The sequence below is a fragment of the Lampetra fluviatilis genome, chromosome 5, assembly GCF_964198595.1.
Source record: "Lampetra fluviatilis chromosome 5, kcLamFluv1.1, whole genome shotgun sequence".
Classification (NCBI taxonomy): Eukaryota; Metazoa; Chordata; class Hyperoartia; order Petromyzontiformes; family Petromyzontidae; genus Lampetra; species Lampetra fluviatilis.
In genome coordinates this window covers 17,818,670-17,838,430 of record NC_136279.1, presented here as the reverse complement: position 1 = coordinate 17,838,430, position 19,761 = coordinate 17,818,670, and the positions used below count along the sequence as shown (strand labels likewise).

At 47.9% G+C, this 19,761-nt stretch overlaps 2 protein-coding genes across 2 annotated transcripts in view; both read right to left on the bottom strand.

The window, feature by feature from the left end:
* Positions 1-139: 139 nt before the first annotated feature.
* On the bottom strand, positions 140-4,143 carry GPANK1 (G-patch domain and ankyrin repeats 1). The gene is made up of 2 exons (XM_078856218.1): positions 3,585-4,143; positions 140-2,182 (listed from the first exon to the last, which is right to left on the bottom strand). The coding sequence occupies exon 2, from the start codon at positions 2,173-2,175 to the stop codon at positions 1,090-1,092; it is 1,086 nt and encodes a 361-aa protein (XP_078712344.1). The 5' UTR covers positions 2,176-2,182; positions 3,585-4,143; the 3' UTR covers positions 140-1,089.
* Positions 4,144-6,100: 1,957 nt separating this feature from the next.
* LOC144932338 (trinucleotide repeat-containing gene 6C protein-like) overlaps positions 6,101-19,761 on the bottom strand; it is a 51,111-nt gene continuing 37,450 nt past the window's right edge. The window contains exons 7-22 of the mRNA XM_078856278.1: positions 19,015-19,220; positions 18,450-18,530; positions 17,612-17,669; positions 16,972-17,096; positions 16,665-16,778; positions 16,371-16,490; positions 14,300-14,374; positions 13,271-13,715; positions 12,581-12,778; positions 12,178-12,324; positions 11,901-12,035; positions 11,060-11,224; positions 9,851-10,054; positions 9,470-9,555; positions 9,011-9,150; positions 6,101-8,425 (exon numbers count right to left, since the gene is read on the bottom strand). Of these exons, the coding sequence (XP_078712404.1) occupies positions 7,996-8,425; positions 9,011-9,150; positions 9,470-9,555; positions 9,851-10,054; positions 11,060-11,224; positions 11,901-12,035; positions 12,178-12,324; positions 12,581-12,778; positions 13,271-13,715; positions 14,300-14,374; positions 16,371-16,490; positions 16,665-16,778; positions 16,972-17,096; positions 17,612-17,669; positions 18,450-18,530; positions 19,015-19,220 (2,729 nt within the window). The 3' untranslated portion in view covers positions 6,101-7,995. The remainder of the gene's footprint in view (positions 8,426-9,010; positions 9,151-9,469; positions 9,556-9,850; positions 10,055-11,059; positions 11,225-11,900; positions 12,036-12,177; positions 12,325-12,580; positions 12,779-13,270; positions 13,716-14,299; positions 14,375-16,370; positions 16,491-16,664; positions 16,779-16,971; positions 17,097-17,611; positions 17,670-18,449; positions 18,531-19,014; positions 19,221-19,761) is intronic.

The following is a 19,761-nucleotide window of genomic DNA, read 5'->3' as shown; positions in this document are numbered from 1 at the left end:
AATTATAATATGATAGCAGCCATGTGTCTTTACATGCATCCTATGATATCTTTACCTCCATCTCCCTTATGTGATGATGAGCTTTATTAATGTTTTGGGTAACAAAAATAACACAGCCACTTATTTATAAAGTTGGAATTTTTATTGCCAAAAAACAAGAACATCAGTTTCCACAAACAATAATTTGGGTCACCGTCTCAATCGGGTCTCACCGAGTTCCGATAAACCATGTTAATTAATCTTAGCAGCATTGGAACATGCACATAATATATTTACTATTGTGATTAAAACATTGTCCTGGTTTTTGTTCCAGACCCTCACTGAAATCGTTTAAAAAAGGGACTTGGTTGACTCTTTCATGATGGCAACATGAACCACGGTGTTGTCACTGGCTGAAAGAGACGATTGCACACATCACGAAGCCAGCCCCAATCTCCCAGCATCTGTGCTTACAAAACCACGCGGGCCTCACTCGTCCCCACATTGAATAACGTTCTGTATCTGTATGAACGTCAACACGGGTGCTCACGGCAAAATATACCGCAGGCTGCTTTAGGAATCACCATAACAGAGTTTTGTAAGAAATGTTTGATGTGCTGGAAAATGTTGCCACATCAGGCCTGCTGTTCGACATTAGTGCGCACCGCTGTCAAAACATTAGTGTGCTGCAAGCAAATGATGCCAACATGTGCATCATTCCCAACAAAAATACTGGAATACAAGGGCTATTTTGAAATCAAATTTACATTTTAGCTGAGCGGTGTGAACATTTATAGAACGATTACAGCAACAGTGCACACAAAAGTATGATTTTTATACAGCATTTGGTTTACCAGCACCATATAAACCAGCTGCTTTTGTCTCCCTAGTATTGCTGTTCACAACCGAGATATTTCTTTTACTATAATAGCTACCTAGCTGAAGCCCAAGCCATTTTTATTACACGTTCCACGCATGAAATGACACAAGAATCAATTTCAGGCAGTGTGTGAAGTATGCGCAATACAATAACCACTACACCACTGCTATGGGGTCCACAGACATTCTCCACACACACCATGTTCATTAAACACCAGCTTGTCATCCTCATCAGTCGGTGTTCATGTAACTCCGCAGATCTCTCTCCCAGTCCCGTGCCCGCGCCTCCTGCCTGCTCGCCGCCCGCCGGCCCAGTGTTGCTGCTCGCTCTATGCGGCTCACAGGCGGCTGGGGCCCCTGGGCCCTACGGACAGCATCCTCGTCGTGCGCCGAGAAGTGCGTGACGCGGGCTGGGAGGTCGCGCTTGAAGCCCAGGCCAGTGAGGTCGCGCTTAAGCACTGTTTTAATGGGGAACTTGCGGCCCTTCCCATCGGGGCCCAGGCCGGTCTCCTTGTCCCAGCCGTCACGCAGCATTAGCCGGAAGCCCACGCTGCTCTCGGGGATGTGGTAGTGTGTGGGCGGCAGCGGCGCGTCACGGCTCAGCAGGTGCACGGTGCTGGCCTCGTGCCGCGAGCCGGGCGCGTCGCAGCATTCGGCGGCGCAAATCTCACACCACCGTCTGCGAGCCGCCTCCTGTTGTGCGCGCTCCAGCTCAGCACGCTCCCTCTCCTTGATCCCCGCCAAGTCCCGCAGCGCGACCTCCACGTGCTCGTGTCCTTGCCCGCTCGCCAGCCTCAGTGCCTCATCGTGCCGCTGCTCCTCCCCGCCCTCCTCTAGCAGCATTCGCACAGCACTGATGTGCCCGGCGTGTGCTGCACACATGAGCGCCGTCCAGCCAAAGGAGTCCCTGAAGGTGGCATCGCAGAGCCCCTCTGCCAGCACCTGACGTTGGCCCTCTACATCACCGAGCTGTGCGCACTTGAGCAGCCGGTGCCCGGCTCTCTGCCGCTCAGCTGGGGTCACTGCTCTGTCGGTGTCTCGCTGCCCACCTATCGGTGGGTCCTTTTCGCGCCTCCTCTCACGCCTCCTCTCACGCCTCTGCTGTTTTCGCAGTTTGTTCTCCGGGAGCTCTGCAGGTGTCGTCTGTGCTGAGTCTGCAGTCAGGAGGTGCTCGTAGAAGCTCCTGGCCTCGGTGCCACTGATGACCTGGCGTGGGACGAGCAACTCCTTCTCGCCCCTTGTCCGTGCCTCACCGTCGCACCAGCGCTCGGTAGCTGCTCTGGCCGGAGTGAAGTCGATCAGCCTTACCCTGTCCATGTCTCACCTGGAGGACAGAAAAGACAACAACAGGAACACGAAACACACATAATTAAGTAGGGCCCGATTCATGCCTTTCATAATCATCAATAAAGAGGCTGATAAAAGCAGGTTGGCGTGCTTATTATCTGAAGTCATGTGGATCAGGGCTTTTATTACTGAGTATTGTTCAGCCATGCCTTCACCAGGATGCCAGGGCGATCAGAGTAAATTTCCTGTAGTTTGAAAGAGTGACAATTCGGCAAGACTCACTTCCCCGATTTGTAAAATTTGCTCCACCTGAACAGATCTTCAGGGAAAATGTAAAACAGTATAGCTGACCTCTATGCTGACGGTGGACGTTTCTCCATCTTCATTAATACCACTTTGTAAAAAATAAACGTGGAGCGATAAATTTAGACAACGGAGTTTTCTTTAGATCAGCCAGATGTTAGGAATATGTATCTCAAGTTGTGCTTCTGATTTTCTGATTCGGCTCAATTGTTTTAGAACGGTGCTCAACTGCGCGTGGCGTAAACCCTGGGGGGTTTATAACCTCAACCCTCGCACAATCCCAACATACATTAAGGTTAAACCGGGTAAAAGTCGAAAAGCCACGATCGGTCCACTGCTGGATGAAGGCATCCCCAAGCCGCTGCAAGTCCTCCAGCTGTACAGCAATCTACCCAAACACCGGCAGTGGACGTCCTCGCAGGCGCGTTCCCTCCTCCTGGGGAGGCTAAAGCTACCTCTGAAAATAGCCCTGGACCCCGTTTCTAACACGAGACTAAACGGGAAGATAATCTTGATTTGAAGCTTTCGTGACTGCAGGAATCTATACTCTTTGGTTCTTTCGGTAAAGTCACGTAGGTAGAAAGTAAATCACGTTAAGGGCACAACACAAGCGTGTCCGTCATCAGGTGGGAAAGCATGGTCCTGTTGCCGAGGCAGACTGTTTTAAAAGAAACGTCGTTATTTATTTTATTGTATATCTTACGTGACTTTACCGAAAGAACCAAAGAGTAAGATAACCTGGGTTAAAGTTAACCCGTGGCTCAAGCCTCAAAGTTACCAAACGCAGAGGCCACTACTCGTTCTATAAGTTTGGTGAAAAACCCCAGAGCGAGGGCCTCACACGACAGCTCCAGTAAACGACGAATTTGTAAACAAACGAAATGAAGCCTTGTTAATTTAATAATTTCCTTTGATTCGTTGAAAATATAACAACCTCCCTGGGATCAGAATAGACTATTTATCCTTAGGGGGTTGACAAAATGACAACTAGTTTGTACAACAGAAGCCGTTATTACATGATAATTGTCATTTATGCATGAACGCTTCTGTGAGTCCCAAGACATCCAGCACAATCGTGCATTAGGATGATGTTAAGTATGTTCTTTTGTAAAAGTATAAAATACAACCGGAATTACCCGTGACGAGACGAGACCGACGCTGCGTCTGAAGCCTCGCCCTTGCCTAGATTCCTGCCGGGAGTCGGGTGACGTCGAGGCAGGCGGCGTCGCTATCCGACTCGGGGGGGAACTCGCGGCAGTCACAGGCCCCAGGCCTCCCTGGCCCCTTTTCGTCGCTATGAATCGACGAAACGACGAACGAATCAACGTATTGTTAATCGCTTTACATCGAATAATTACGAGCGCGTTGTTTTTGTTTTGTTTGTCTGTAATCTAATTAACAATTCGGATTTATTAAACGTCGCGAACGCGGCCCGCGCCCGATCGCCCCGTGAGTGGGATTTGGGGCCTTGTGGCCGCCAGGTGTCAGCCGAGTTCAGGGGATTCCCATCCAGAATCCAGATTCACCGTCGGTCATGGTCAATCCACTGCTGCATGAAAGCCTCCACAATCATCGCCTTCTCTGTCCTGCTATGTTCATAATCCAACGTGCCGATTTCGTCTGCTCCATCTCCCCGGTCGACGTCTTCTCGGACACGTTCCAATTCTTGGCTGCCACTGTTCTTTATCATCGCTGATCATCAGTCTTGTGTCGAGCCCAACACTTCGTCATTAACCTGAGGATGTTCAAGAATCCACTTGTTTTTAATTATCTCTCAAAGTAATTCCGAGTCGTTTTAACTACAATGACCGTTAGGTTATTGACAACAGCGGTACGGCCTAGCGATCATGATCGTTGCAGGACGCGATACAATTCATCGCAATGGAATTCAACGGCGGTTGTTCTTTTGACAAGTCTCCCGTCATAGGAATGTGTAATTTCCCAACATTAATTCAGGACCAATGGATAAGAGTGCCACCCCATTGAGCAGCGAGGCACTCTTGCAATTCAAAACACATTCCTGCGGAGGGAGCTGGTAGGAACGTTGGGTTGCTCGGTCAATGGCCAGGGTCAATGGCGGCGTGGTGTATTCCGCAAATATGCCCGACTGCGAGGGCGGGCACAAGCCGGCGTGAGTAGGTTAAACGTTGAGTTTTATAAGGGCACCACGGGGTGACCAGCCCCTCCCAGCCCCACCCAGCCCCTCCCTCCTCACCCAGCCCCTCCCTGCACGACGGACGGACACAATAATCCCGTGGGCTGGTGTAACCAGGAGATTCCTACCAGTATAACTTGAACAAAATATTGACCCAGTCACGCCGAGTTTCATTTTTTTCTGGATCTGTTTGGGATGTCTGGTCATTTCTTTAATGTTTGAGTGAAAACACCGCTGCACTGCCGCGAGAACACGCACTCGCGTCTGAAAAATCTAACATTACAAACTTTATTGGAAACGGTTTCATACCTGTCAACCCCTTATCAGTGCCGACTTTATTACAGACCAATTCAGACCTTATTGGTCACCCCGTGCCCTCATAAATATCAACGTTCATCCTACAAAATCCCAACACAAGGGAGAAAGACATTTTATTTTACGGGCAAACCGCATGGATTGACAGGTATGCTGTTTTTCGTGATACTGCATTGGAAATGGTGTACAAGCAACAAAAACTTTCGTTAATAACACTGCCCTAAACGTGTTTTTTTAATGGGCAACGTTTTAGGCAGCGGCCTTTCTTCACAGAAAATGTCCCCGTCATGAAGGGCCATTGTCGAGATTGCCTCTGAAGATGTGGCATTGTCCGAAACAGGTTTTCCATTGTGTGGAGTTGAATACATTTATTATAGCCAAGCAACCCATGTTGTACGGTCTTAATACAAACCCTCTGACCAGAGGAAGTGTCACAAATTAGCTCATCCCCTGTGCGAGCTCGAAACAGCCACCATATTCATGCATCAATCACAAAACACACAACTGCATTAACATCCTATCAAATGAGATATTTATATGTAGGGATCGTTTGAATAAAGTGCATGAAAGCACAACGGGAAAATATATAAAATGCACAATTACTTTGGCAAGATAACTTTTTTTTTTTACTACAAATATCACCATAACCAGTTTTTTTTATTGTTCTGTTGTGAATGTGGGACACGTTAAGCTTATTTTTCAATGGCAATGACAGCTTCACTAAATATTAGCAGATACAATATTTGAACGTTCAGTGGCATTGCGTGGTAGGCATGGGCCCTGGTGCAAGGAGTGAAATAGGGGTTTCCTGTCCAATTTCCCTCCTTGGTAGCCTGCCACTTGCGCCCATGATCCCCCCCCGGTGCCCACTACACCGCCTACACACTTCATAGCTACACCATTGTGAAGGTAATTTTCCATTTTTTTCAATTTCGTGACCTTTCAAACTGTTTTTTTATATTTTTAACCAGGATTTTGCTGCAAAACAACCTCAGGCTCACTTTTTCAGTTTGCAAAATGCCATCTCCCCCAAAATATGGCAGAAACTACATTGCAGACAAAACATCAGACCTGACGAAGAATCAGATCGATTGTCTCACACTGCTCACACCTAGATTAAATGTAAAAATACATAGATATAATGAAAACTACACACACAAGTGCAAAAGAGAACACGCAATGTATTTTTGTGATTTTAATATTAAGCAGCAAAAAGATAACATTTTTCCATTAAACCAGTAATTCAGAGTGCCTCTCCCGCTCACGTCCCACAAAATAGGTAAGCGGAGGTCTTTGCAGGTCGGGTCTCTCAGGACCCTGCATTGATTCACGTTTTCATGTCACAAGGCAAACACGTTTGATGCTTTCTTATCTCGTTTTTTTTGCTCAGCGTTTTAAAACTCAACGTTTCAGAGCCGCACAACTCGGCAAAAAACACAGTAACCCTACCGCACGAAAATGCTGCATCGAAAGGAAACGTTTTTTCTTCTTCAGCAAAACGATAAAATAATACAACACTAATCCAACCACCCCCCTCCCCAAACAACAATGAAAAAACTGTAAATACTCAAACATTATGTGTAACCAAGCATGAGCATTTTAGATAGCCCAACAACAAAACAGATTCTTCTTAATCTAAATGCCTCTAAGGAGATGCATAGTGCGAGGCCCGTGCCCCATGGGACCCGGGTGGGCTTGAGGGTGTGCCCCCTCAAACAGGATCACCAGCCGATATTCGTCTGGCATTTGGCAGGAACCAGGGACCAGGGTTTGTGGAATACTCTGCAATGTCAGTGCTTGTTTAATTTTATTTTTAAGATTTTTTGTACTTTTATATATAATCTTAATTCATACACTTCTTAAAAACTTGTTTTTATTTTCCTTTCTTTGTAACATCCCGAAAGGTTTATTTTTTTTTATTTTTCTGACTCAGTGTTTCAGCGAGGTTTCCTGAGAACCAGGAACGCAGTTTTAGTCATCTTTTTGTTTTTTTTGGAAGTAAAAAAAAAGAAATAAAAATACTGGAATACGTGTTACCTTAGTATGCGTTCTACAGCCATGAGCCAATGATTTGAACGGAGTTTTAAATCAGCTCCCCCCCCCCACCCCCCGTTATTATGGAAGAGTAAACTTTCTCTGCAAGAAGGAAAAAAATATATAGAAAAAAATTACTAAAGGAACCCATGACTACGGACACACGACGACTAGTATGGGCTGTAAACACTCGGTATAAGGACTCCATGCCCCTGACGTCACCGTCAACAGTTAAAGTGCTGTCACTGGTGGCGGGCAGCTCGGCCTTTGTTGCCGTCCACGGGCCACCCATTAGCATTCTGTTTAATTCTCTTTTGTATTTTATGTGTGTAAATAACATGGTGCAATCAATACAAGCTGTAACTTTTTTTTTATATTTTTAAATTTGTGTTATTTATCCAAATTTTTTTTTTTACTAAACTGAAACGTCATTTAAAAAAAACACTTATACACACACACACGTTTGCACACACGCACGCGCACACAACCATCTTCACTCCGAGATGTGTGAAAGGTGTCACCAGCGACGGTGAATCAATCCCCTTCGGTAAACATTCAAATGCGTACGCACGACGCCCGTATTGCGTTGGTAAGGAGAGAGAAAAGCCCAACCAGCATTCAGTGCAAAGTAAGGAGCTGGGAGTCCCCAGGCTGCCCCTGTGGGCTCGCCCGTCAGACAGGGGGGCGAACACACAGCCGTGTACCAATGCCTCCATCTCATGGGAGAAGGAGAAGTGACATCTTGGAAGAGAGTACAACGTCATCATTAACATTTTTTTTACCTTTTTCACATTTCAGCATTGGCTTGCACGATTCAAGTATTCAAGACGATATGTTTTTTGTAAAACAAAAATGAAAAAAACATATCGGACGAACCTACAAAACGTACGAGAACGTATACCTACAGTACACGCTATGTGAAGTACGGTGTTCCACATTTCACTGCACTTCAATGTGGAACCCGAGTTAAAATATAAACACTTGAAATAAAAATAACAAAAGTAGTGTAGACTTAACAGCACGGTCTTGGGTTTGGGAGAATTCTAGTGGGTGTCTCCACCACCGAGCAGGTCTCCAGGCAGCAGCGGGGATGAGGCAGGGATGCCCCGTGGCTCCTCATGCCCCACCTTGGGGGCCCCCACCCCCCATAGGGTGTCCGTCCCATAGTGCGGGGCCCCCCAGAGGGATGGGGAGGGAGGGGGCATGTCGCTGTTCCAGCGTCCGAGGCCCACGCCCCCACCGCTCCCACCCACAATGCCATTGCCACCCCCGCTGGTCCGGCTGAAGGGGGGCGGCACTGCAGTGACCCCTGCCCCCAGAGCCGAACGCTGAGCTGGGCCGGTTGGCCACCCCGATGGGGTTGACGGGGGACCCATGGAGGGAACCATCGGGGACTGGCCCTGGGCCAGGTAGCGACTCGCCTCCTCCTCGCTTGCCAACTCCGCAACGATCGTCGTGTTACCCAGCACGCACCTGGCCAAGCACATAACCCACAACACAGCTCACCACACACACTACCCAGAATGCACATCTCCATATAACCTGGATTGCACCTAGCCACTCTCTCCACCATACACACTACCATACTACCCAACATGCACTTGACTGCACTTCTCAACCAGCAGCTAAGTGAACCAGAATTCAGATATTGACCAGCATACATCTAAACAAAGATGAACTCGACTCATATTCTTGGTTCTTTCGGTAAAGTCACGTAGAAGGGAAATAAAATAATAATGATATATATATTATTTTATTATTTCCCTTCTACGTGACTTTACCTACTCAACCAGCAGCTAAGTAAACCAGAATTCAGATATTGACCAGCATACATCTAAACAAAGATGAACTCGACTCATATTCTTGGTTCTTTCGGTAAAGTCACGTAGAAGGGAAATAAAAGAATAATGATATATTATATATATTATTTCATTATTTCCCTTCTACGTGACTTTACCGAAAGAACCAAGAATATGAATCCCTGCAGTCACGAAAGCTTTGAATCAAAAAATGAACTCGACTATAAAGCCTGGCAGTGCGTGTGTGCGTTATGCTCACATGTGCAGGGACTTCTGTGCCTTGCTGGCCTCCTGGCGCGAGCTGTAGTGCACGTGGGCACTGCCCTGCGGCAGGTTGAGGTGAAAGGTCAACAGCGGCCCGTGCTGCATACACAGAGTCTGCAGCGTCGAGCCGTCGATCTGCAGCCAGAGGCAAGAGAAGGGAAAAGGAACAGGCCGGATTTATAGACAAGGGCTGGCGTAATGAGTGGTTCACTCACAATCAATAGGTCATGGGTTCAAACCCGGACGTGGCGCGACTATATAATACCCCTGGGTCAACCGAATGAGGACATCTTTTGTGGGAAGTCAACAGTGGTTGTCAATAGAACAGAACGGTTTCTGACATATGCATGAGGAATTTCACTCATCGGTTCTTGATTGATAATCAACACTTGTCCGCGCACACTTTAATTTTGACTTTGCAAATCAACGTCAGAAAAGAGTCTTGTGTGCCCACCTGTGGGGTGAGGTTGCGCAACACCAACCAGGCACTGTTTCTGCCTCCCCCTGGTGCTGACCCTACCTCGTTATCCCAGGCTCCTCCTGCACGCACGTGCACACACCACAAGAATAGGGCGCACGCAAGCGGCAACAGCACACACAGGGCTCAAAAACCAACCAATAATTTTCATACCTTCATAAAAATGAGCCAATTAATAAGGAGACCTTCATATATTCCTCACTTGCTGTGTAATTTAATCTAAAGCTTACTGTGATGCTCGTAGGTTTTTTCGGTAAAGTCACGTAGGTAAAAATAAAAAAAGATAATAGAAATGATAAGAGAAATAAATAATAATATACATTTAAATAGGCCACAAAAGCGGGAATGTGATCTTACCTGGGGTCAAAGTTCTTGACTCGGCATTGGCCCACAGGTTCCCAGGTCCGCCCCAGGGTGAAGTGGGCTTCTGATTGGTCAGTCCCGGTGGGGGTCGCGGTGGAGGGCCTGAGCTTTTGGGGACCTTCCAAGGGTCGTGAGAGGTTAACGAGGGCGGGGCCTGGCCTAGGGTGGACCACGATGACTTGATGTCATGGAGCTTGGCTGTTTTGGGTATCGGGACACAAAACAAACATTACATCATGCCGGTCATAAAAGGAATCCTTTATGTGTGCCATTAAAATGCCCGTAACCTAGGTTACCGTGAATCAACATTTGCAGCTCTGGGTTGAATGTCTCATATCATCTACCAGAATTTCACGGCCTTCAGCCATTCCTCTTCAATGACACATAGTAAACTCATCTGTGAAAAGCCAATCTTGCTGGACAGTATTGTGGGCGATTCAAATTTTTAATATGTACACAAACATGTAAACTGTGTATTAAACCGATACAAAAAGTATTTCCTTCGTGCAGCACACAGGCGTGGTGATGTCACAAACCACGCCGTGCTGTTTTCAATTACGAATTTGATGATCTGGACCGGGTGTGGACACTAATCGAGGCCAGAACAGCTCCGCTCCAAAAAATACACTGCTCAGGGAAACAAGGCAGCAGCAGTTTGGCTCTCCTGTGCCCAACCACTGCCCTGTTAACAAGGGTCTCTGTGAGCAACAGAGATGACAAGATGGCAAAAACTAAACATGCCTGATTTTGCTAATTCCCAACCAAACACTAGCCCCTACCCATAACTAACGAGCTAATCAGCCCACTAGTACTAGCTGTCCCACTGACCCTATTGTAACCAACCAGCTAACTAGCCACTATGACGAGCTGTCCTCCTCTATGCATGTATGTTGAACTTCTTTTGCACCATACATAGCCAACCGTGCTACTGACTTCGAACCAACTAGTCAACCAGCACAATAGAGTTGAACGTGTAGGCTTTGGCCACCCATATTGGTGGCGGGTTTAACGATGCATATATATTCATGCGATCTAACCCAAAAAAAACCTCTATTGTGTACTCGCGCCACCCTCACCGACCAACCCTACCCCCCCCCCCACCTCCAATGTTTCGCCAGGGCTACTCTTAACCGTTTTTTTTTCAGCTTGGCGGTGTCGATTCTCCCAAAGTCCTTGTTACAACAAACAGGCGAGCGTCATTACCTGTGGCGCTCAGGTCGGAGGGGGAGCCCCCGCCGCCCCCGTAGGCCGCACGCCGGTACACACTGGGAGAGGCGGAGCCCCCACCCAGGGACCAGGCACTCGAGCAAGGCAGGGCGGTGGGGGGCAGCGGGGGTGAGGCAGGGGGACCGCCAGCTGATACAGCCACTGGTCCCCGGTGGATAGATGGGGTACGGGTAGGGTGGCCAGGATAGAGAGGCAATAGCTCATTTTAAATGTTATGGGTGAGGCACACGTCATGATTGGATGTTTAGATGCTGTGCGAGTGAAGTGTTACGATGTCACGGGTTCAAGCGAATATTTCTTGCGAGAATTTTCCGCATTACATTCTATATTCACCAACATGTATTTCTAAAATGTTTCTGCTAACATTGCATGTTGTGAAACAGTGCCTCAGATAAGAGGTGTGTTTTCTTTTTATAAGGAAACGATTCAAGATAAAAAAAATAGATATATATTTAGATCCAACATTTTTATTGAGGATCATTTCCCGCCCTTATCACTCCTAAATTGTTATTTGCTATGGGTCTTTTCCCATTTTTTATTTCAACAGAAAAAAAATATTTGCTTCCATTATTATGATCAACTTCAAGTAAACAAGTCAACTTATTTTGCAAGGGTTGTTCATTTAATACAGATGCCCTTAATTCCAAAGCCAAATTAAATGAAAGGGAACATCAGGGATCAGAAAAGGCTCCGTTAGTGTACGTCTCCACTTCTAGTGAGTCCTCAAGTCAAGGGAGTGAGAGTGTAATTGCCGTAGAATTCAGCTCCATTCCTACTACGTATCGGGTCGCTTCACAGCGCGAGACTGTCAACTGACCGGGGCTGACGCTTGGGAACATGCAGCGGTCGGCCTGGCTGCTGGAGGTCAGGCTGCTGGGGTCACCGGTATCGCTGGGGTCAAGGCTATCCTCAGGGCTCTGTAGTCCCTTCCAGGGCTCCCCAGGGTGGAACTCTGTGTGTGGAGGAAGAAAACAAGGAAATGAACACAGCAGGCAACAACAAGCTGAGCGAACCAATCCACTAAGGAGGAGGAGGCTCTCTCTCTCTCACTGGGTCTGCTCGCTTCACCCAGGGATAATGAGAGTGCAGCGTACCGGGCGGCCAGCTCCCCGAGCTCGCTCCGTTTGACACCTTCTCTCCAGGCGCCTTTGAGCTCGACCAGCACTCCGAGGGGTCGGATGTCATATCCCGGCAGGGCGAGAGGTCGTAGGGGTCAAAGGGAGAGTCATCCAGCGGAGAGTCTGGGGGGGGCGGGTGAGAGGACAGGAGAGCGGCGAGACAGGCAAGGCTGTTATATGGAGTTGCATTTACACGAAAGGCGGAGATTTCTCTTTTTTTACCACGCATGGTTTTAAGAAATTGTGTTTTCCCTTTAAATGAATGCAGATGACAATGTGAGTAAGTGCACACGTTCACATGTTGGTGACCCACCATCACCTTTGCTCAAGGTCGATCACACTGTGTCGTCACCCACGCTGTCCCGCAGCGCTCGCTCACCATGTTTGCAGGGAGCGCCGTGGTCCATGGAGGGACCCCCATCCCCAGAGCCGTCCAGGCTGTGAGGCAGGGTCCAGCGGCGTAGGCGTGACTGCCCGGGCTGCATGCCATCCCGCGGGGAGCTCCCCACGGCCACGGAAGCCGGCCCCCCTGGCAACGGGCCGCCCAAATCACCCACGCCCAGCGAGGAGGGGAAGCCTGGGGGTGCGCCGAGGCAACAAGGGGGAGAAAAGAGTGAGACCCTACCTGCAGTTCAAAAGGAACTTGCAGCAAATAATGAGAATAGACGTCTCGGAAAAAAATACTAAAGGGATTGAAGGTGTCCTAATAAACAATGGAAGCATGAAAGCAACAAAAAGGACATTCCCCTCTGGGTAATTTGTAATAATAGCACTTGAGAGAAAAATGTAACCTTAGAAAATAATCAACATACTAATGTGTATTTACACCTAACAAAATCACTAATGTGAATTTGTTAGGTGGTTTCTGTACAAATCCATGAATATGCATCATTGTGATTGTATGGTTCTGAATGTCTGTATGCATGAGAATGCTAGTATTTGTACAGCACACTTTTTAGTGTGTATGTGCATGATAGTGCTTGTGTTCGCATGCGTCTGTGTGCGTTGTGTTAAATCGAGTGTGCATGCCCTAAAGAGTGTGTGCTAGTGCCTGCATGTGATTGCGTACCCCTGCGATCTCCTGGTGGCTGTCCCTGTCTCCAGCTCTTCCGCCGTCCAGGTGACCCAAGGCTGGGCCCCCGCCCATAGGGAGCTCCTCCCCCTGGCATCACACCCATGCCTCCCCCCATCACCCCAGGACCGCCCATCACCCCTGAGCCTCCCCCCATCGGACCCGGCCCAGCCCCCATGACATTGCCGGGTAAAAAGGGTAGGCCATGAGGCGTCTGAAACGCTGGAGACCTTTGACCTTCTGATCCTGGATGCATGGGAAAGGCTGAGGGGTCGAGAAGAGAGGTAGGAGAAAGGCCATCCAGGGGAGGTGGGGGTTTGGAGGAGGCTGGGGGGCCGTGAGCGGGTCCTGGAGGAGGACCGGGAGGACGGCCGCCCAAGAGCTGCGCCAGCTGCCGCTGCTGGATCTGCTGCTGCTGCATGGCACTGATGTTGCGCGACACCTGCACACACAACACAGACGGAAGGGAGGGGCATGGACTCTAAATGTTCGGTCACAGGCGTGGTGCATGTGACACCACCAACTCATTCGATGTCCCGGCCTGTACAGGCACTTGCTAACAGCACGAGTCTCTACATTGTATAAAGACGCATTGGGGGCCATTGGCTGCGTATGCGTGTTTGTGTGGTGCGCAGGATGACACAGCGACTGGTCAGCTCACTGCGTTGCACACCTAGAAACTTGGGTCTAATTACTGAAAAGAGGAAATCGTCAGCATGTCCTGAGTCCTGCCAAGGTTGACAAAACCCTAAACGAGTGTCTTGCGTGGTGTGAATGTCAGCACCGTGTCCGCGAGAGTGGTGCTCGTCACACCACCCCCCTCTTGTTTGCCACGATGGCCTTGACAGGTGTTAAGTACTCGCAAACAGCACTTGTCCCTAACAGTCTATGTAGGCTACATGGGTAATCATTTTCTGCGTCTGGTTGAACGCATTTGCTCAAGTGTATATGCATGTCTGTTAGGATACACGGCAAGGACCTGTGTATGTGTGTCTCTGCGTGTGTCTGTGTGTGTGTGTGCAGTACCTGCTGCTCTTGGTGGCGGAAGGCAGCACCGGGAGGACGCGGGCACTGCTGCAGCAGCAGCTGCTGATATGCCTGCTGGACAGGGCACAGACGGTGGAGAAGACGCCAATACAAATTGAGGTGCACGAACAGCCCAACACAACCACTATAAGCACCTCCTGGAATCTTTATTTTACTTAATATATATGTGGAGTAATTATCCTTTAATGCATTTGTTCTCTCCAATTTCGTTTTTTTTTTTGCCATATTGTTCTATTCCCGTTTGTCATCTCGGTGGTCCAGGTCACTCTTGAAAATAATACTATACTGGTTTGAAGAGTTCTCACATGGTTAAACAAAGTAAGATCAACTCGACTCCCACCTCCCAACCCAATAAGCACGTGTCAATTCATCCACACCCTTCACAACTCAATGAAATGTTACGATTTTAAGTTGCGACTTCATTGAAAAATACCAACTTTAATTTTGTTTCTACCGTCTCATTTGCATTGTCTTCCATGCTCCATATCGTATCTACAGTTCCTGCATGCTCAATGAAATGTACCATAATTTGTATAAATTGAAGAGTAAACAATTATCTGCCGTATGATTTGATGCATGCGTCATAAACACAAGTCGTCACTTTAACTGATGGATTGATGCACAGCTACACGCTAATCCAACGCATCACCAAAAAAATCAGGCACCACCAACTTAAAACCACCAATCGAGTCACTCCTCCTCATCACCAACTAATGAATGAACCAACCACATTAAGTCAGCAACTACGCACAAAGAAACAATGGGCCACAACTGCTGCCCTTGCACCTATCTGTCAATTGTGTGCACATCAGAGTTGCCATGCAACAATTAAATTACAACGGGTTCTCGTGCTCACTTTTACATATCCAATCTTGTGTAGTAATTTTATACGTACAGTAAGTAGACTATTGATTATCCGCGTGCGGTTAATCCGCAAATAGGATAAACCGCACACCTGAGATTGTGGGTGGAGTTTGATTGATTTTGATTGGCATGGCGCTGCTATCCAACTTAATAAAACATTATTAGTGGTGTTTGGCATAGAGATCCACGGAAAATGGATATTTTTGGATTATCCACAATTTAGAATTATCCGCGGCCATCTTCCCCGTCATTAGTGTGGATAATCGAAAGTCTACTGTATTTTACAATTTGTGGAAATAATATGTAAATGTGGCCTTTTGGATAAAAGAATGAATGTAACTGTATGTAGGGGACAAAAAAAAACAACTCGTAAAGCCAATCGTGGCAAATCACGGAACTACGTTGGGGGAGAGCTAAAATGTTTGTCAAGTGCATATTCCCAAGGCAGCTCATTCACAAACCATTAGGTAACCACAAAACAGTCATCCAAGACAGCCACACGGCAATTATGAGGCACATAGCATCAACCACAAACCACCACACAACCCCCCCCCCTCGACTCCAAACACAAGTTTTCAACCACTAACCAACTACACCACCCCACAACAGCTGTCATGTTTAATCGAAGCTCAATCAAGACGATGGCAAAAAAGCCGGAGTGGATGGAGAGACACTTTGGGGAAAATAATACATATTTATTTTATTTACATAGAAAGGTCTAAGAGCTGTTTTATTTTTATTCCCCAAAGCAGCCTGCATTACGATATTTATTCAATTCCACTTTCAGGAGTTTTGCAAGTGGGATGAAACCAGAGTACATGGATGGGGCAAGCCAAGTTTCAACTAACGGATACACGGGTGCCAATATAAACAACCAAGAACCCGGAGAAAATTTTAAAAGGTGAACACAGAATAAATCAACCCACTTGCTGTTCGACCATTAACGGTCACCTAGCAACCCCACAGCTTTGGGAGTCTCACACATCTGAATAATTTACCAAGCATTTCCTCCAAAGTACTTGACACAGACAGGTGTGTTTCAAATGATTACTAAGGGTGTTGTTAATGCTTATTGTGCTTCTACTGCAGCTTGTTTGTGCTACTGACTTTGCTAGCACTACATCTGCTGCTGGTAACACGTTTGCTCTTGGTGCTGCTGTGGCTGCTGCTGGTGCTGGACACTCACGAGCTGCAGCTGGTTGAGCTGGCTGAACGAGGCGAGAGTCTGCGGCGTCACCTGGGGCAGAAGTGCGGGGTTCAGTCCGCTATTCTTCATGGCGTACTGCAAGAGTTGGGCTGCAGGCACCTACATGGAGCACACAGCAGCAACAGCAATAACCGCCAGTCAGCAGTTTGCATATGGACAGACCAAGCACATATTACCAACGCAGCAAAACATTTGCGGCAACCTCACCACCACATGCCGTGCCAATGATCCCCCCCCGTCCACCCCACCCCACACCCTTCCCCAGCCATGCACCTGCGGGTTGACAAATGGGGGCGGCGCCTGAGCCCTCAGCTGTGCAGGGGAGGGGCCGTGGCCCATTCCGCGGGATGGGGGGACATTGCACCCCCCACCGAACAGGCCAGAACCCTGGGGGAGGGGATGGGAGGGGTCAGACGAGGGTAAAAGGAAAAGTGGGAATGGAGGTTAGAAGTGAGAAGCGGAGCACAGACGACCACAATTGGAACGCGTGAATTTTATTTGCACGCATTCGCGCGCATTTGTTTGAGCGGCAAGATTGGCGGCAAGAGAGGTGAGGGGGGGGCAATCCCGACGATCGAACCTTGTCTGGGAAGAAGGCAGAGCGATCGAGGGGAGCCTCCTTGGCCAGCGGGTGTCGCGGCCCAAACTTGCTGAAGTCAACACTGCCGCGTTTAGTGCCATCCGCTTTCCGGTCGAGTAGCGCACCTGCATCGAGTGCACAACAAACAAACATTACAATAAAATCCAAATTCATATTAACTTTCTCAAGCCACTGCTGGATGATGATAGCAGGTAAGGCCCATGGATCGAGAGCTCTTTTCAGAAGCAAGCCGGCCACAAATGTTAGCTCAACAAAGTGGCTTATCGTGTGGAAATTCATATGTGGAGGGAAAAACTGGAAAACCCAAAGAAAAATCCATGCAACCACAGGAAGAACATGCAAACTCCAAATATACAGGCGCCAGGGTCGAGATCGAACCCACAACATCCTTCATACCAGGCGACAGAGTTAACATCTCACCAGCGCAGTACACCGATGGCGAGATGTTAACTAAAGAAACAAATTTCCACACAACAGCATGTGCAGGGTCTACAGCTACTTTACTTAATAAAAACGATTATCACACAAAGCCATGCATTTATCTATTATCCACAGCCCCCTCTTCCTCAGCACTGTCAACAGAGTTCATACACGGTGGAATAGTAATTGGAATACTCACTCAGCGCCATATCTAGGTTCATGCTGTTCGTCTTGAGAGCTTCCTCTGCCGGGTCTCGCTGCAGGTGCAGGAAACGAACGTCACCACAAACATTAGCTTGTGCCCACGGTAAGAAGGGCACACGCACTCCGACTTAGCATCTTGTACCCTCATCATTCATCGGAGTGATTGGCATTGAGCCACACGTCTCTCCTCATGATGGTAATCAAAGCAACGATTGCCTTGGCTTCTCAGTTAGTGGGAAATCTTCAACTGTACAATTGCTTGCTTGCTCATATCACTGCTGGTGGAAGGTCCTCCACTGGAGGAAGCTCTAGTGTACTTCCATGCTGACGAGGTCGGAGTACCCGTAATTTAACCCCACCACATGTCATCTGCCTGGAGTAACTGTGGTGTTTAACCATTGAAATTGGGTACCATCAGTTGTCCCATTAGGTCAACTGCCATGCCGGGACAGAATCAAACCAATGATCTCCGGATTTGAAAGCCCAGTGTGCTTAGAATTACACCACTATGGTAGCTGCTTTAAATGTCCTAGTTAGAAGAAAAACGGTCATGTTTCTTTACCTAGAGATTACTATATGTGCAGCCGAGAAGTAACCGTTGTTAGAATGTTTTCATGTTAGAGACTCAAGAATGATATTCAAATATGATTTTACAGAGCCAAGAGTCAAAATAGTCTGTCCCATATCTGAGAGTCTTTATACAAACAGGTGACAGGCTGTTGAGATGAATGAGTCTCAGTGGCTCTTGCTGCATGAGTGACATGGGTAATCAAGTTACATAGAGGTTATTTCTTAATTAAAAGCTAAAAGGTCAAAGCATGCGTGGGACTCACGGGGAAGCCCATGTCCATGAGTTGCCGAGTGAGTCTCTGCATCCTCCCATCGTCATGGCGATTCATGCCCCGCGGAGGACCCTAGACACACCAATACACATCCCCGTACACAAACACACACGCCCGGATTCAGAAACACAATCACAGGAGTGCTTTATGCGAGTGATGTGGCACGGTTAGGTTAACGTGTGTTACGCGGTATGGTTCACAAGTGTTGTACTCTTTAGCTTGTGTGGGTTACAAAGTGTAATGAGTTACAAGGTGCAGTAAACACGAATTACACATTGTGGTTAAGACAGTTTGGTTAATGTGTCTTACACCGTGTGGTTAACATGCATTAAATCATGCGATTAATGTGTGCTGCGAGGTTAAAATGTGGTCCAGTGAGTGGTTGATGTATGCTATGCTGTGATTAACACGTCTTTTGGCGAGTGGTTGAAGCGCGTTATACGGAATGGTTAACGCGTTTCACGGCATAGTTTACGTGTTATAGTGTGGTTATAATAATGGTGACACGGCGTCATCAACAACACGTGCGAGCTGCACATGTGCTCGAGGTGGTTACCCGGTGTGGAGGAGCTCTGCGGCCACCCCACCCCGACGAGCCCTGGTAGTGGAACCCCGGGTCGTGGCCACCGCCATCACTGCCGCCTCCCCACATGCCGATCTCGGCCTCGTCTTCGTCCCAGCTCGAGCCTCGCGGCCCCCCGGTACCTCCGGGGCGGGGGCCACCCCCTGGGCCTTCCCAACCATCACGTCGCATCCTGGGTCCTGGAAGAGAAAAATTGAAAGATTTTTGTTTAAGTCGCACCCCATCACCGATAACATAAACCATGTAACATTGTAAGTTGAAACTCCCAAAATGTGCATTCACTTATAAAAATCTTCAAAATTAGTGGAGCAGGCTTGAGGCTCAATGTTTTGAGACTCAGGGCCACAGAGAGGGGGTTTCGCGATCGGAATCTCGATTGAGACTCAGCTTCAGGACAACAGGTTCTAGGCTATGGAGTGGGCATGCACAAATTAAGAATTATGGCTTCATTCCAGAGACAAGGCATCTGGCGTTCTCTCACCCCCCCCCCCCCACGGCACAACACGCTTCTCTCGAAGTGCTCTTTTCCCAGTTATTTCTGCATTCTATAAAATGTGTCCCAGGTTACATCGTCCACATTGTTCTTCATATGAGCATTTCAAGACTGCCTTGCTGATGAGTTCTATAAAATGCATCAGACAAAACAATGACCCTGGTTATGTTGTCGGAAATATTTAACATTTTCTGTCATGGTACCCAAGAAGTGTGCATCACAAATGT

Bases quoted from the DNA above. Each gene is read 5' to 3' on its own strand.
- GPANK1 (XM_078856218.1), bottom strand. From the start codon at position 2,175: ATGGACAGGGTAAGGCTGATCGACTTCACTCCGGCCAGAGCAGCTACC.